Source organism: Oryzias latipes, chromosome 19, assembly GCF_053564925.1.
Source record: "Oryzias latipes strain Hd-rR chromosome 19, Olatipes_Hd-rR_3.1".
Taxonomy (NCBI): domain Eukaryota; kingdom Metazoa; phylum Chordata; class Actinopteri; order Beloniformes; family Adrianichthyidae; genus Oryzias; species Oryzias latipes.
This window is the reverse complement of record NC_136255.1, coordinates 3,605,724-3,621,815: the sequence shown is the minus strand read 5'-3', so window position 1 is coordinate 3,621,815 and position 16,092 is coordinate 3,605,724. Positions and strand designations below refer to the sequence as shown.

Genomic DNA, 16,092 nt, shown 5'->3' with positions numbered 1-16,092 from the left:
ACATCCTGGGCCTTTTCACAGCACGGACTCAGGTTCTGAAATAAATAGAGGAAAGAAAAAAAAAAGGTGGATCTTTGGGACCGGCGTCCGTCTTTGGCGCCGTTGCCCCAGTTTCCTGTCAGCTGATTCCCCACGCCGCTCAGCCACGACCGCTGTAACCCTCTACTTCCACATGTGAAGTCTGACTTCCTCTGTCAGGACGGTTCTATTTTTGACCCCGCCCCCCGCTCTGTCTTCTTAATCCTCTCATACTTTGCTTTGACCTTTGACCTCCTCTCTTCCTTCGTCTTCTCGTCTTTCCTTCAGCTGCTCCAACATCCCTCTGTTCTCTCTTCATAAACATTCTGACCCGTCTCCGTTCTGCCCAGAAGGGGGGGGGGTAATGTTTTGGTCGGTATGGAAACAGGTAAATGGGAAACAGCCCCCGCCTGCAAACCAGCAAACTGGGGGGGGGGGGGGGTTTGTGAAACGCCTGAAACTGTCCAACTGTCCACTGCTTCCAGCAGGCGTCCTCCCACAGCCTCCACATGGACTCAGGGAGGGGTGCGGGTGGGGGGGCTGCAGATCCCGTCCTGGCTGGGGGTGCGGCCCGTCCCGTGCATCACTTCTCCAGCAGCTGCTTCCTCTGCTGCTCCCACAGGGCCTCCAGATGGTCGGCCCTCTTCAAGGCAGCCTGTCGGGAGAGAAGACCTGTTCAGACGAGCCGTCCAATCACAGCGCAGCTCTGGCAGAGGGGAGCTCACACCTGACGGCCTACGAGGGAGCGCCAGGTGTCTGTTTACAGTCTGTCCTGCATGAATGAAGACAACCTGAACGCTTTGTCCAGAAAACTGAAGGGGGGACACAAACATCACTTCACAGGAAGTCCTGCTTCTTTGGAACTGCTGGGTTCCTGAGACTCACAGCGCCCCCCAGAGGGCTGGAGGGAAAACGCAGGTCAGCTAAGAGACCCTAGTTCCCAGAACATCCTTCAGATCTCAACCCAGTAAGAGTCATAGAAACGCAGACGATTCTATGTCAGCGGCGCATGCGGCTCCTTCCTCCTTGTGCTGAGGCTCTCTGTGGTTCAGTAAAATAACCATCATGTTCTGAGATTGTTGTGGTGCCTTCAATACTGTCGGGTAGTGCGAGCCGGCAGGAGGAAGAGAGCAGCGTGAATGGGGGGCGTGTCCCCTACTCTGAACACAATGGTACGTTCCATTTTCATAACGTCTCTTAAGGAGGCTCAAGGGAACTATAAGACACACTTGTGCAGCCGCTCCTCTGTTGGACCCTCCAAGGGCCGGACAACCCAAACCTGCAGCCCCCGTACGGGTCCACCCCCGTATGTGTGCATGTAACTAAGTAACACAAGTAATGCTTTAAAGACCTAATGGGGGGAGGGGGGGTAATTTTGCTTTAAAAAGGTGCTGCCTTTGTTGGCTGGAAACACCTGAGCAGTGGGCTGGGCTCTTGTTTTTACTTCTTTAGCCGTTTCATCCATGTCTGCACTAACACAGTCTGTCTCCCAGGACTACAATCAGAAGCTGAATAACAGGGTGAACCTGACGGGGGCTCTGGACAGGAATGGACGCTGAGGCCCTCAGGGGGGCACAGATTCAGACCAGTTCTGCATTCTTGATCTGAACGCCGATGGGAGCTCCAGAGGAAAAAACGGTTCCCCTCAGTCAAAGACGTGTATGTCTGCAGGGTGAGGGTGCATGTTTGGACTGACGCCGCCCCATGTGGGTCCTGAGTCCTGCCGTTTCCATCAATCAGAGGTTTTGCAACACTTAATGCTCAGGTGTTCTGAACAGAAAGGTCACTGTTCCTCGGGCAGGTGTTCTCTCACCAGGTGTATTATTAACTACATTCCTCTCATGCTCTACTGGGTCCTTGTTATACTTTGACTTGGCCGGTTGTTCTCTAAAATGCCATGGAGGGTCTGTAGCTGCAGTTCTGGCTCATTCACAGCAGACACTGTTTAAGGTGGACTGATCCTCACATCTTCAAACTCCCAGCCATTAATGCCTGATGCCATTGATCCCCCCCCCCCCCCCCCCCCCCCGAGTACCCAGTGTGCTCTGGTCAGAGGAGTTCAGTCAGCAGCCGCCTTCACTCACTGCTGACTGTATGACACTGATGGGGGGGGGGGGGGGGGGCACTGCACACTAAATGTCCAACTATCCACTGTCTTTATTGTTTCTATTGGCTTAACTGATCTACTTTAACACGTTTTACTTATTTAATACACTGATGGGTGAATGGAGGCATTTATGTGCCTCATTGAACATTATCAACATGTTTGAAACCAATAGACTGCCGTGTCATTTCTTTAGAGATCAATAAAGTACCCATCCATCCACCCACCCACTCACACATCCATCCATTTATTCATCCATCCATCCACCCACCCACCCATCCACCCACCCACCCACTTACCCATCCATCCACCCACCCACCCACACAGAAATAAAAAATTTTGAGCCTGCATCAGTGGGAATCAAACCAACGGCACCAAATGCTGTTCTGTGATAGGATCAACCAGGATCCAGATCCAGACTACAGAACTTTAGTCAACTCACCTCATACTGTCCTCTGAGGTTCTTCACAGTTTCTTCTTTCTTCAGGATGGCAGACTTCACCCTGAAAGACCAAAGACAGTCGGTCATGAAATCCCCCTGAAGACCTGAAAGCAGCGCGACTCCTTCAGGAAAGACCTGAAAAAGACGTGAGGACTGACACCAAAGCCCATGGAACCTCGCTTTCTTCAAATGGACGTGTGAGCAAATGTTCCCTGTGAGGCTTTCAAGCTCTCCGTGAATGACGTTCGGTATTTCGTGTCGGCTCCCTCCAGAACGACGAGAGGAGCACGATGCCAGTGGAGGCGGAGCCTTCTGAAAACGCTCTGCACCTTCCCCCTCAAATAAAAACGGGCACAATCCTGCGACAGTGTCTGGCTGTCTGTCAGGGACTGAAACGATCCATTTTCCATCAACCCCTCACCGTTGGTGGACTTCAGCCAGTTCTTCCTCTTTCTCCTGGTGGACTCTGTCCACCTCCAGACGCAGCCTGGCTCTCACTTCAGACACCTCCAGCTTCAGCCTTCGGTTCTCCTCCTCTGCTGCTACCAGGCGCTCTGCAAACTCCTGCCTTATCACCTCCGTGAGGCTGCAGCGCTCCTCTGCTAGCTTGTCCCTGGTCTGAGGAGAAAGCTCCGTGGGAACAAGCTGCTTTGCAGACGGAGGAAAGAGCCGTCTGAAGGGCCCAGACGAGCCTCGTACCTGTTTGACGCCTTCCATCTCGGCTTCTTGTTGCCTGAACAAAGTCTGCAGGCGGACCAGCTGCTCCTCCATCTCCAGCTGCTTCCTTCTCAGCTCCTGCTGTTTCTCCACAGCAGCTCTCTCGGAGCTCTCCAGCTCCCTCAGCTCGGCTTCGTACTTTTCCCTCAGCCGCCTCACCCTGCAGACACAGAGAGTCGGGCTGCAGCAAACGGAGGACTAAACGTCAACTAGGGCTGGGTTTGGAGACAGAAAGGATGAGCAGAAGGAGAAGATCACCTTCATTCATCCATCCATCTAGCCATTCATCTGCCTGTCCATTCGTCCATCCAACCATCCATCCATCAATCCATTCGTCCATTTATCCATCCAGCCATCCGTATATCCATCCATTCGTCCATCCTTTCATCCATCTATCTTCTAAAACCCGTGTTTGTCATGTTCAGGCCATGGGGAGGAGCCTAACCCGGCCACTTGTGGGTGAAGACAGGGGACGTCCTGGACAGGTCACCAGTCTGTGGCAGGACCACAAATCACACTCACATGCACGCCTGGGGACAATTTAGAGTAACCAATGAACCTATGAAGTAGATGGAGTATTCAATTACATAAATTCGATTGAATATTAATGAATCAGTTCGACTGTGAACTTCCACGATTCAGACATTTGGAAGTGAGAACCAGCCCAACATCCCACCAAACCCCAAATCTATGACCAGCAGCCGGCTTAGAGGCGGTGCATAAGTCCCCGCTCACAGAAGAAGAGGGGACACGACCTTCTTCTGACGCTGCTTCAGGCCAGACGGCGCTCAGACACACCTGTTGTCAGCTGCACGCTCACACTCTGCCTTGTCTTTGCTGGTCTCTTCCTCCAGGGTCCAGATGGCGAGCTCAATCTCTTTGTCTCGTTCTCGCCGCAGTTCTTCCTTCATCTCGCGTTCACGACTCAGCATCCATGCTTCCTGAGGAAACACGTCAATGAATTCAAAGAGTTCCTGTTTAAGCTGATAAAGTCTCGTCACTTCAAACCTCTTTGTTCTTGAAACTTTCTTCCCACGTCTGCTTTTCCATGTCCAGACGTTCTTGTAACACTTTCACCTCCATCTAGGCACAGAAACCATGGAGCATGAGCTTCCTGCATCGCTCCGGTCGCAGCGGATAAAAAATAGGATGTTTGGGATTGTTCTGTGATCACCTGGTGCCTCTTTTCTTGCTCTTCTCTGCTCTTCTCCAGCTCTTCCCGGAGAGCTCGCTCTGCCAGACGGCTGTTCTCCTCCAGCTGCCGCCGCAGGTCTTCCAGCTCTGAGCGCTGTCTGTCACAGACATGCAGACAGGAAAATGATCTGAAACAGAGCCGTGAGTCCGTGCATCCCACGCTTTCTGCAACTACAACTAGTGTGGAGCCGTTTTTAAACACCTGGAGAAACTGACTTCAAATCTTCTGTGTTTTATTTGTCGGATGGGCTCCACAGAAACCCAGAAATACGTTTGAATTTTGTGGTTTTACAGAGAAAACAAGAATCGCAAAAAAAGACTAGAAAAGTCAGAAAGAGAGACGATGCAGCCGGGCTGACGAAGCCTTCAAAGATGTCATTGAAACAGTCACCAGCTGCTGGAACCACATCAGCGGAGCAACAAAAACATCAACATACCTAAAACCCATGAAGCTCCTGCCTTAACATAACATTAACCACAAAAGAACACCAACGTCCCTGAACTTCAATGTTTAACATCTGGGAAATTACTCCACCCAAAAGAAAAGAACAAAGGATAGAAACTACAGTGAAAAAAACAAACAACCTGTGTTACTGCTGCACACTGATGAAGCCCCACCAACATGACACAAACCACAAGTCTCACAGACTGCAGTTCCACAAATGACCACTGGAGGCAGGTTGCAGATGAAGCAAGAGTCACATTCACACCAAAAATGAAAACATTAAAATTATATTACTTTAATGTTCATGACAAATCTTTCAGTCTGTGTTTGTGTGTGTGTTATCTGTTTCTTTTAGCTTGAATTTGTACCGTTTGTTTTAGGGGTGCAGAAAAAAAGTCATGAAAAAACTCATGTTAGTAGGAAAACCTTACAGACTCTCCACTGGAAACAGTGTTTTTGCTGTTTTTAACACTTTCTTGTAGCATTTTTCTGATGATGGAGGACATCAAGTTGTTTTCCTAGTTTTCTTCATTCAAATCATTGAAAATCAGGAGCAAATGACCAAACACAGTTGAAATAGATGAGTTGTTGCGTATAAACTACAATTGGCGGTTCAAAGTCTCCATGCTCCGCCCCTTTCTGATGCACCCACCTGCAGACAGACAGGTGGGTGCATCAACCGAGCTTTCCACCTAATGTTAGGTTGGGGTTGGAGGGGCTGTAAGCTAGTGGGGGAGCATGTACACAGATAGATGATGGGAAGGAGGGGGGTTGATGCACCCACCTGTGGCCCCGCCCACAACTCAGAGGTGAATTTCTGAAGAACTCCTGCCACTCTGCAGAAACTATGTCCTAGAAAGCTACACTGGTTTTTTGATTTTGACTGAATACGGCGTCTTCATCACTACACGAGCACTAGGGAGGCTGTTTGTTTCTCTGTAGACGTATATGGCGTTTTGGCTTCTTGGAGCCGACAGGTACTTCCTGTCTGGAACGCCAGGGGGCGGGGTCACTCAGTCCAGTTCTCATATGCAGTCAATGTGTTGGAGGTCATCCCTCCACTGAAATAGGACACTGGTTCCCACCATGACCTTTGACCTCACCTGGCAGCTAGCTGGGTCAGCCTCTCTTTGTCATCAGACACCTCCTTGTAGAGGCGCCTCCTCTGCTGCTGCAGGGACAACTCCTCCTCCTGCAGCTGCTTCTCATAGCTGACACAAAAACAGACGGGAAAACCGTTTGCTGCTGAACAAAGACTGAACCGGCTCAAGACCGTCATGAACGGCCTCTTGGAAGTGTTGCAGGGGAGAGCTGCTCACCGCTGCTTGGCCAGGTCTCTCTCCCTCTGGCATTGCTCCTCCTTCTCCTTCTCCAGCTGTAGGCGGAGCTCCTCACACTGGCGGACGTAGCGCTGTGCGGCGCGTTCATCCGCCTGCAGCAGCTCCGCCTCATGCAGCGTGCGCAGCTTCTTCAGCTCCTGTTTGTGCTTGGATAATAGCTTCTGGATCTCTGGCTCCAGTCCTGAGGAGGGGGGGGGGGGGGGGCAGATGGGCTGGTCAGGACTACAAATGCTGGTTTAGCTAATATTAGCAGTTTTACAATCGTATCGTCTGACCACATCCACATGAATCCACCCATTTCAACCATTTATTTCTATGTCAACTCTTTAATTTAAGGCAGGCATGTCCAAAGTCCGGCCTGTGACTCGCTAACAGCTTTCGTTAGCTACTTCTCACTGATACGTAAACCTGACAACATTTGCAAAGAAAGGTTCAGCGAGACTTCAATCTGCCTTGGGCCAAGAACTGAAACGCATACATTAAAAAAATAAAGAGTCGGTTCTACTGTTCAGCAGGACAACCTTTCACCGTGATCTCCTTGATCTTCTTGGTTTTCTCGTCGATCCACCTTTCCCGCCGGATTTTCTCTGAAGCACTCATGAGGTCTTTTAACTTCTTGATTTCCTGCAGGAGTCAGAAGAAGATGAAACGGCAATTAAGTGTTGTCTTTGTGAACAGGAAGTGACAGAAGAAGCTGCTGATGAGAGGAAGAGGAGGGGAAGAGGAACCAGCACCCCGAGCAGCGAAGGTGCAGGAACGAACGGGGACTCACATGCAGACAAACTGTCCCAGAGAAGTGGTGCGACAGACAAATTAAACCAAAGTCAGAGGGGGATGAGCGCAGCGAGGACAAAGGACAGAAGAGGAGGAAGTTACCTCACATAAGGGGCCGAGAATGTGCCACACCTATAAGGTGAGAAAGAACAGAGACAGGTGAGAGGCGGTGCAGACAAAGAGGATGGGAGAGAAGACAGGAGCAGGTTTAGGTCACAGCAGGAGCAAAGCACAGGCCTGCAGGGAACACTAGATGAGAAGTTCCTTTTTCCCACTGCAGTGAACTCACCATTTCATGCTGCTGCTGCATCTGTGCAATCTTCTGGGTGTATTTCAGGTCCACCTGCTTCAGCTCCGTGACCACGCCTTCACAGCGCTCGCTTAGAGCTTTCTTATCACTGATGAGCTGAAGACACACCACGTTATAGAGGGAAGGAAGCGCGGGTGGTGGCAGCGGTGGCGGCGGTGGCGGCGGTGGTGGCGGCTGCACCGCTGCTCACCTGGTCGATGAAGGCCAGGTGCCTCTGGATGGTGGCTTCGTATTGCTCCTTCTGGAGCTGGAAGCTCCTGCTCAGCTCCCGCTCCATCTCCTTCACGTGTCTCGCCGTCAGCTCCCTCTGCTGGGCCTGGACGCCAAGAGACGCACAAACGTACCACTTTTCTGCATGTTGCCGACAAACAACAACCACCAATCCAGAAGGGACCACGACTCCTCACCAGCGCCGTCTGCAGCATGCTGACGCTGCGCCTCTTCTCCTCCAGCTCCATTTTCAACCTCATCATCGAGCCGGTGACTTCGGCCGACGCCTGTTCAGTGCCAAGCAGCTCGTCCTCGGAGAGCAGCGCCTGAAAGCAAAGCCGACAAACAGCAGCTGAGCAAAACGCCGCCACAGCTCACTGATGCCAAAGGCGGCGGGACATTCTGTACTTCTCTTTGAGACCCTGAGGTGATGGACCGGGGTCTCTCCTGCTCTGACGTCTCCATTTCATCCAGGAAGCTCATGATGCTCTGCAGCTTGGCCTCTGAGAGTAGCGCTCCCCCGTCTGGCAGTGACGTCTGATGGTTCATCTGGCCGTGGCGCTCCAAGTTGTCAGTGGTGAGAGAGTTGGAGTCGGCGTCCTGTGACCATGACGGAAAAGACTTTTTTTCAAGAGTCTCCACGTTTTAAGGAGAACCATGGAGGCTCCTGGACGTTCTCCCTGACCTTGTCGATCCAGGCGTACTTGTCGTTGTGGTGGAACTTTGGCCCTGGAAGCCTTTGTGGCTCCTCCTCCTCCAGCAGCTTCAGGGTATCCAGCAGCTCGTTGAGGGTGGTTTTAGACGGAGGTCCGCTAGGTCCCCGACGTTGCTCCTCCATGCTCACAGCCCGCTCCTAGAGAAAAGACGCACCGGACCATGAGAGACGGCCGGCTTTTGCAGTAAACAGAAATCCTTTTCCGCCCCTCACCTGAGAGCACTGAAACCCTCTGGGATTGGACAGGGCTGGAGAAGCAGCTCTGCAGCCGACGTCCCCCCCATCAGCTGCAGCATTTGGGTTCAAGTTAGTGTCTGTCACACGTGTCTTTCAGCAGAAGCTGGTGTGTTCTCCTGTCACTTCCAGGACAAACCTGGGGTCCTGGTTTTGGTTTCTGCTGGTGACATCAGGCCGTTGTTGCTCGGTGACGGGCTGACAGACAGAGAACTTCTCTTGGTTGAAGACATTTGGAGCGGTTTCTTGCGTCCCCTCGCAGCAGAATGCCTCAGGTTTTCCTGCACTCCTTCAGCTGATAGCGGCTGTGGTCTTCTCTGCGGCCCCCCCTGTGCCACCCCCACACAGGGAGACAAAGGGCCCAGAAATAAGAGCATTTTTCTACTTAAACGTTTACAACCAGCTTAAGAAACGGTCTGAGCTCCTCACCTGAGCAGCGTGAAGGCGGCTGAGTCCAGAGTTTTCTTTATGAATCTGCTGAGGAACATCTCCTCCTGCTGTTTGCTCCTGCTCCAACAGAAACCACAGGAAAGTTGATAAAAAATACACATTAACACCCAGGGAAAGGACGGCTGCTATCACCTGAGAACATGCAACGCCTCTGAGGCCGGAGGAAGCAGGAGATATGGCTCTGAAGCTCAGCTCTTCCAGCTCAGCCACCATGTTGGAGTCTTTGGACACAAATGATGGAGAAAAGGATGAGAGGTTGCATCCTTCCGTAGTGTAACGAAACATGAGGGGAGGAAGGATGGAGGCTGGGACGTGCCGACCTGTGTTTGTGGATTTGGTGTGTGTGGGCGACATCACGCTGTTGCTCTGCAACACTGGCGTGTCATTGGAAGAGCAGCTCCTCGGCAGCTTCTTCCCTTCCGCCGTACCAGCTTGCATCAGGTTTTCTGACTGCACCTCGGTCGCTTGCTGCGCTGCCTCAGAGCGCTTGAGTCTTTTCTGCTGCAGCTCCTGTGATTCGCCACAAGGGGGAGACAAAAACAGGTCAAGGGGGAGACAAAAACAGGCGCTAAACACGGGCTCTTATTTACAACCTCAACAGCAACCGAGCTCTCCTATAAATCCACATTTCACTCATGCTTCAAGAAAGCACTAAAAAATGTAATATCTTCTAGGTTTCCAAAAACAGCTTTACGCCTGGCCGCATATCTAAGGACGTTTGTCCTTTCAACACCTCTGATGTCCAACAGTTCCAACATGAAAAGTGCTGCTAACAAAGTTTTCTGGTGGGAGGGGGCACCTGGATGGCAGCGAGGCGAGCGAGCCGAGCTTTCTCCTCCCGAAGCTGCTTCCTTTCCTCCAGTTTTCTCTGCTGCTCCTGGAGAGCGTCCTCCGCTCTCTTCTCCTGCCATTCCTGCTCAGCAAAGACCGACCGTCAGCGTTCAGGAGCACGCCACCCAACCTGCAGAGGGTCTGGGAAATACCTTTTTTTTACGTGCGAGCAGGAGTTTGAGCGCTGCCTTGTTGCTGTGCTTTTTCTTGGCGTGGCGTCTGTACCAGCGCTGAATGGTGACCGCTGCCTGGTTCACCTGCTGGATGAACCTGCAGGTTGACGGGAAGAGAAGTGCTGAGTCACAAACCACAGACCTGAAGCCAGGACATCAGCGTTCAGGCGCTCCGACCTTTCAGCCTCCTCCTCTGTGGCGTCCCTCCGGCGTGGCGAGGCAGGGCTGCACGGACCGGAGGTTCTGTTGTTGGACGCTGATGAAGAGCAGCAGAAATTCTTCTGGGATTTGGTGACGGAGCTGTTCTCCAGAGACACTTCGTCATTGGCTGTAGCCTTCAGAAGGTTGCTGAAAGAATCACAGACGTCTCCTTAGAGCTGATGGCGTGCCGCAGTACAACCACAGTCCCTGCAGACATACTTGAATGACGGCTTTTGGTTGGAGCTCTTGGGAGTCAGAGGCTTTTCCGAATAGTTATTGTGTAGGATGGTGGTAACCGAGTTGCCCACGGTTCCCTTGTTGCTCCTGTGAAAAGCATCATTGTAAGCAACATCATCCAGGCTTTGACACCCCCCCCTGTGGTTTCTGAACACGAGTTTCTGACTGTTTTCCTGTGAGTAGAATTCCCAAAGGCAGTCATATTAGCTGAGAAGATCAACAGGTAGGAAACATGAGCCACAGCGACGCCGCAGGGAGACATCTGGACCATTGTGTGGCTGCGTGACACAGGGGGCGGGGCCTACCTGTTGTTGGCAGTGAAGGACGCTGCTAAAGGGACACCAGGCTCCTTTTTTTTCAGGCTGGTGGGCGATTCCATGCTGCCGGTATTGTGAGCGGAGGCTCTGGGCTGGTCATCCTGAAAACATCCAGAACACCCTGCTGAAGGGCTTTCATGTCCTCTGAGGTCCTCACTGTAGAGCCTGATGTGTGTGTGAGCGTGTCTCATGGTAAATACCAGAATGTTCCACGTGGTTCTTTCTGTCCTGCTTAAACTCGCCAGTTTCCTGCGTCCATCTGAGCTGCTTTCAAACAGAGTGGAGAACTCCTCAGTCTGGCCGGGACTGGAAGAAGACACGAGCGGTTACCGTTTCTCAAAAGCTGCGTGCATATCTTTTGGTTTTGAAGAAGCTTTGCCGTGTTCTGGTTAAACAAAGCAAAGGTTTAGCGAGGCGAATTTGGCGCCGAGCTTTCACGGCAGCTGAACAAACGTGGCTCGCCCACGTCTTCAGGAATGCAGTGAACAGCTGACGGGCCGCCGTGGTCATATGATGATCCTGAAGGCCTCGTGCTGTGGCCCCTCCTCCGCGGGGCGTAGATGCATGCCAACCCCCCCCAAACACAACAGGAGCTGGGATTCAGTTTAACTATATAAATGGGGGGGGGCAGCTGGCCCAGAGAAAAGACATCCAACAATTCAGGCAACACATTCCTTTAGTTTTTCTTTTGAAAGTGATTGATGGAGAAAGCCGGGGTGTGTGCGCGCGTGTGTGTGTGTGTGTGTGTGTAAAAGACCAGAGGTCAGACCCAATCAGACTGTGGACTGCGTAAAGTGTTGGGGGGGTAAAACTTTAAATCCTCTTAAAGGGGAAACAAGGGAGGGCGCATGGCAGCAGCTGCCGGTCAAAAGACACGAAGCGTGGCTCGCATGCACTCCTGATGGAGGGAGGGGTCATCTGACCTGAGAGGGCCCTCCCCCTCATTACACCGGACAAAGCCAAGCCCTGCAACCCGTCCCCCCATCAGAACCCCCATGGCAGCCTTTCCCATGGCTCCTTTTGTTCTGCCAGCTGTGGTTCTGAGCCTGGAGTCCTGCAGCTCGGCGTTGGACCGGCAGACGGAGCTCATTGTGGACCGCACACACTTGAATGTGTCATTGCAGACGAGAAGAACAAACAGCTGGATTAAACCAGATCCTGATGTTCAGCAGATGTACCTTAAGCTGAGTGTGGCCTGCTGGTTAACCTGAGTGGTGCTGTTGGAACGTCTCAGGTTCTTGACGGAGCGGGAGCTGCCCAGGTTGGCATCACCCTGCAGATGGAAAAAGCTTCTTAAGAAGAGAACTGTGCAACAAAGAGCTTCAGGGAAAATCTTCTTCATTCCAGCATCTGGATTAGATCTGAGCTTCCAACCAATCAGCAGATGTTGGTGGCTCACCAGAGGGTTGCGTTTTGTCCTGCTGTCACCGGCCACAGACACTGATATGGACCGAGAGAAGCACTTTCCCGGCGATGCACTGCTGGGTCGTTTAGATATGGACAGCTGGGACCCGGACAGGCTGAGGTCCAAAGCTTCTCCTGGAGAGGCTTTTGGGAGGGAAGAAGGGCTCTTTGTTGTATGCATCATGCGTAAAAACAAACCTGGAAAAGACAGGCACACAGTTCATTTAGGTGTAGAAGTATGAGCGCCGCTGTTTGGACTGCTGGGTAAGGCAGTACTCTCCTAAGGTCAGCACTGGATCATAAAAACGTTTGAGCACGAAAAAGCTGCAGGTGTGGAGCTAAATTATGTTTCCAGTCAAATTTATTGCCTCAAGTATGTCAGGAATGTCTGCTGAATTTCCCAAGAAAACGTGTTTCGCAACACATTACCACCGCAGGCTAGCTGTTCAGCATCATTAGCTATTCCTTCAGCTAATGATGCTGAGCAGCTAAGCAGAACCTGTGTTCTTACCAAGACATTTACACCGGAGGTTCAGCTTAGCTGCACAACACCATTAGCTGAAGGAACAGCAATTACCTAAGGGACGAGCTATTAGCTAAAGGAACAGCTATTTACTAAAGAAATAGCTTTTGACAAAAAGGAACAGCTATTACCTAAAGGAAAAGCTATTAGCTAAATGAACAGCTATTAGCTAAAGGAACAGCTAATAGCTAAAAGAATAGCTATTAACTAACAGAACAGTTATTAGCCAAAGGAACTGCTATTACCAAAAGAAACAGCTGTTGATTAAAGGAACAGCTATTACCTAAATGAACAGCTATTAGCTAAAGGAACTGCTATTATCTAAAGGAACAACTATTGGCTAAAAGAACAGCTATTAACTAAAAGAACAGTTAATAGCTAAAGGAACTGCTATTACCAAAAGAAACAGCTGTTGACTAAAGGAACAGCTATTACCTAAATTAACAGCTAAATTAGCCAAAGGAACTGCTATTAGCTTAATTAACAGCTATTAGCTTAAAGGAACAGCTATTAGCTAAAGGAACAGCTATTAGCTAAATGAACAGCTATTAGCTAAAGGAACAGCTATTGGGTAAAAGAACAGCTATTAACTAAAAGAACAGTTAATAGCTAAAGGAACTGCTATTACCAAAAGAAACAGCTGTTGACTAAAGGAACAGCTATTACCTAAATTAACAGCTAGTATTAGCTAAAGGAACTACTATTAGCTAAAGGAACAGCTATTAGATAAATGAACAGCTTTTAGTTTTAGCTGAAAGGACAGCTATTAATTAACGAAAGGAACAGCCATTAGCCAAAGAAAGAGCTATTAGCCAAAGGAACAGCTATTAGCTAAATGAACAGCTATTGGCTAAAGGAACAGATATTAGATACAGGAACAGCTATTGGGTAAAGGACAGCTATGAATTAACTAAAGGAACAGCCATTAGCCAAAGAAAGAGCTATTAGCCAAAGGAACAGCTATAATAGCTAAAGACCAGGTATTAACTAACTAAGGGACAGGCTTTCAGCTGAAGGAACAGCTATTATTACCTGTATTGTACATTTTTATAAATAAAGTCAAAAATACCAGCTATATTAGCTAAAGTAAAAGGACAACTATTAGCTTAAAGAACAACAGCTATTAGCTTAAAGACAATTTTGCTACCTGACTACACAATCTCAGTCAAAGCATATTTCTTTCATAAATGTTTAGAACAGCCGAACAGAGATGTGTTTAATCACGTCACACATGTCATGTATGAAGTACATCATAGAGATCATTCTCTCATGTCATCTATTGAATTAGACTAATTCAGTGTCGCTGTTTGTTTCTAAACATCGTCGTTGACATGAACGTGACCTCGGCAGGTTTGTTGACTCTTCTCTCACCGCATTAGACGCGTGGAAATCTTGCGTGGGTTCTTCAACAGGCGAACCGAGCGGACCGTTCCGGTGGGAAACCGCTAAAGCCGACGAAAGCCTCGATTTCAATCTGAGCCTAATCAAAACCTAATGCTCTCATACTTTCATCTGCCGCCAGCAGACAGCAACATTCCTCCATCCCCGCCGCTCTGAAAGGAAGCACGGGCGCCGTTACCGGAGAACCGCCGGTCTTCAGCCGGAGCGCTTCTTCCCAAGACAATCCCTCCGGGAAACGGGGAAAGTTCTCCGCAGGATAAATGTGGTCCCGCAAAGAACGCGGACGACCATCGCTGTGGAAACGATGACTCCGCCCATGTCCGCCTCTGATTGGTGGAATCGTAGCTCTGCTTTCTGATTCTTGGCCCTGATAGGCTGACGGAGCGCGTCCGTCATCAGGCCAAACTACAGGGGGCGTGTCCTCCGATCTGTTTGGTTGGCTTTGCAGAGTTGGCTTTTCCTCCACAACAAAATAAACCTTTGCTTCATCATTTATTCGGGACACCAAACAAACGACACCGTTACAAGCAGAAGCTGTGATTGGTCCAAAACAGAAAGACACTTTTTTATTCAATCATCTGGAATGGCTACACGTCCGTCTCTACTTTCTTCTAAACTCCACAGCAGCCCTCCACACGTCTGCCCCTTGGCCCAGCGTGATCTCCTCCGACAGAGCGTCCAGCCCCAGCAGAGGTGGGGAGTCTTTCTGCTCCAGGTGGGTCTCCAAGGTGGACCTGATGCTGCAGACAGAAACAAACAGCTGTGAGCAGAGCATCTGCTTCATTCCCATAGAGCCCCCCCCTGCAGCTGCTGCTTTCATAGGAGCCACAAGCTGCTCTCCTCTGACAGATGGTGCTCGGAGGGGTCACATTCTCAACCTGGAAGTCAAAAGGCCCCAAATCCCAAAAGGAGAAAGGGGGGTGTCTCCAATCTGTAAATGCCTTTACGCTGAGGGGGTCCCTGGAATGTCTGCAGTTTGTGACTGGCTTTTTTCTAAACCGGGGAGGCAAACCGCTGACCCACTGACCAAACCCAGTCCCACGAACAGAAGCAGCTATTTGGAGCTGATGAGCTAAGGACTTGTGCTTACTCCCAGTGTGGCTGGTAACCAGTGCCGCCGCCCGTCTTCAACAGAAGGATTTCATGCAGCTCCAAAATGAACGTGTCAACATCCGTGACGGCGAGGAAATCCTTCAACTCCTTCCTGTCATCCTGTGAAAGCTTCTGCTGAAACTCTGGGGGAAGCTTTGGAAATGGCTCCTGGAAAAAGACAACATGTCCATCCATTTCACATCTGCTTTGTACATGTCTGCCTTCTACAGTTTTTCTGACTATCAGCAATTTGTTGGTGCTTTTTTAAATTTTTTTTAACAACATCCAGTACAGGAGGAGATTTATCTGCGTTCACCCACCTGCTTCCTCTTAAGCATCAAGTCAGATTTCCAACAGGTGAGGAGCTGCCAGGTGAAGATGCTGTGCTCTAACCTGCTCTCTCCAAGACTCTAAAAGAAATAAAAGGATGAAGAAGCTCTAGATGAGGTGACTGTATTGTAAGACGGTACTAAAACTCCCTGTAGGAGATTAGTTGTTTTTTTCTGGGAAAAGGCTGTAAAACATCTTCTGCTTTTACCCCGACGTCTCCCTCATGTTTGGAATAGAAACAAGCCAGAACAGGTTTGTCTTCACACAAAGTCACACTTTCACTCGTTTTTCTGACGGTTGTTCGTTTTTGTGTCAGCAGAAAAAAGTGGGGTTCATGTCATCGACAACAGCCCTGAAGTGTAATTGGTACAAAAATAAAAGCTCTTTTAAATTCAAACGTTTGACTTTGTTCCCCTTTAACACAGAAAACCTCTTCTAACTAGAAGGAGCTGCATTTCCAGAATAAAATGCAGGCTTGGTTGCTATATGGCTGAATGAAAAGGAAACTTGAAGGGAAATAATTGGCCAAAAAAAATTATTGAGATTGATTAAAGAGAAAAAGCCATTTTTGTGATAAATGTGACCACCGGGTATCGAACCAGCAAAGTTATACACCACAGCTATGTTATG

General features: G+C 49.9%; 2 protein-coding genes across 8 annotated transcripts in view; both read right to left on the bottom strand.

Moving 5' to 3' along the window:
- Positions 1–444: 444 nt before the first annotated feature.
- cep131 (centrosomal protein 131) lies at positions 445–14,360 on the bottom strand. Of its 2 annotated transcripts, XM_023949280.2 has the most exons (30): positions 14,011–14,360; positions 12,112–12,314; positions 11,891–11,985; positions 10,913–11,018; positions 10,701–10,813; positions 10,378–10,482; positions 10,135–10,305; positions 9,937–10,054; positions 9,753–9,866; positions 9,274–9,463; positions 9,086–9,174; positions 8,933–9,010; positions 8,643–8,832; positions 8,483–8,556; positions 8,240–8,407; positions 7,963–8,154; positions 7,752–7,880; positions 7,535–7,660; positions 7,324–7,440; positions 7,137–7,166; positions 6,782–6,884; positions 6,240–6,441; positions 6,024–6,131; positions 4,456–4,573; positions 4,290–4,364; positions 4,080–4,222; positions 3,264–3,441; positions 2,986–3,182; positions 2,565–2,625; positions 474–673 (listed from the first exon to the last, which is right to left on the bottom strand). In XM_023949280.2, the coding sequence occupies exons 2-30, from the start codon at positions 12,298–12,300 to the stop codon at positions 602–604; spliced, it is 3,651 nt and encodes a 1,216-aa protein (XP_023805048.1). In that variant the 5' UTR covers positions 12,301–12,314; positions 14,011–14,360; the 3' UTR covers positions 474–601. The 2 variants fall into 2 exon arrangements, with proteins under 2 accessions (XP_023805049.1, XP_023805048.1); XM_023949281.2 differs by lacking the exon at positions 7,137–7,166 and having other exon boundaries at positions 445–673.
- A 153-nt stretch (positions 14,361–14,513) lies between these two features.
- The window catches only part of rnf213b (ring finger protein 213b), a 43,620-nt gene continuing 42,041 nt past the window's right edge, over positions 14,514–16,092 (bottom strand). For all 6 annotated transcript variants that reach the window (XM_011488510.4, XM_020712049.3, XM_020712048.3 and 3 more), the window contains exons 63-65: positions 15,453–15,542; positions 15,131–15,300; positions 14,514–14,780 (exon numbers count right to left, since the gene is read on the bottom strand). In XM_011488510.4, the coding sequence (XP_011486812.2) occupies positions 14,642–14,780; positions 15,131–15,300; positions 15,453–15,542 (399 nt within the window). In that variant the 3' untranslated portion in view covers positions 14,514–14,641. The remainder of the gene's footprint in view (positions 14,781–15,130; positions 15,301–15,452; positions 15,543–16,092) is intronic.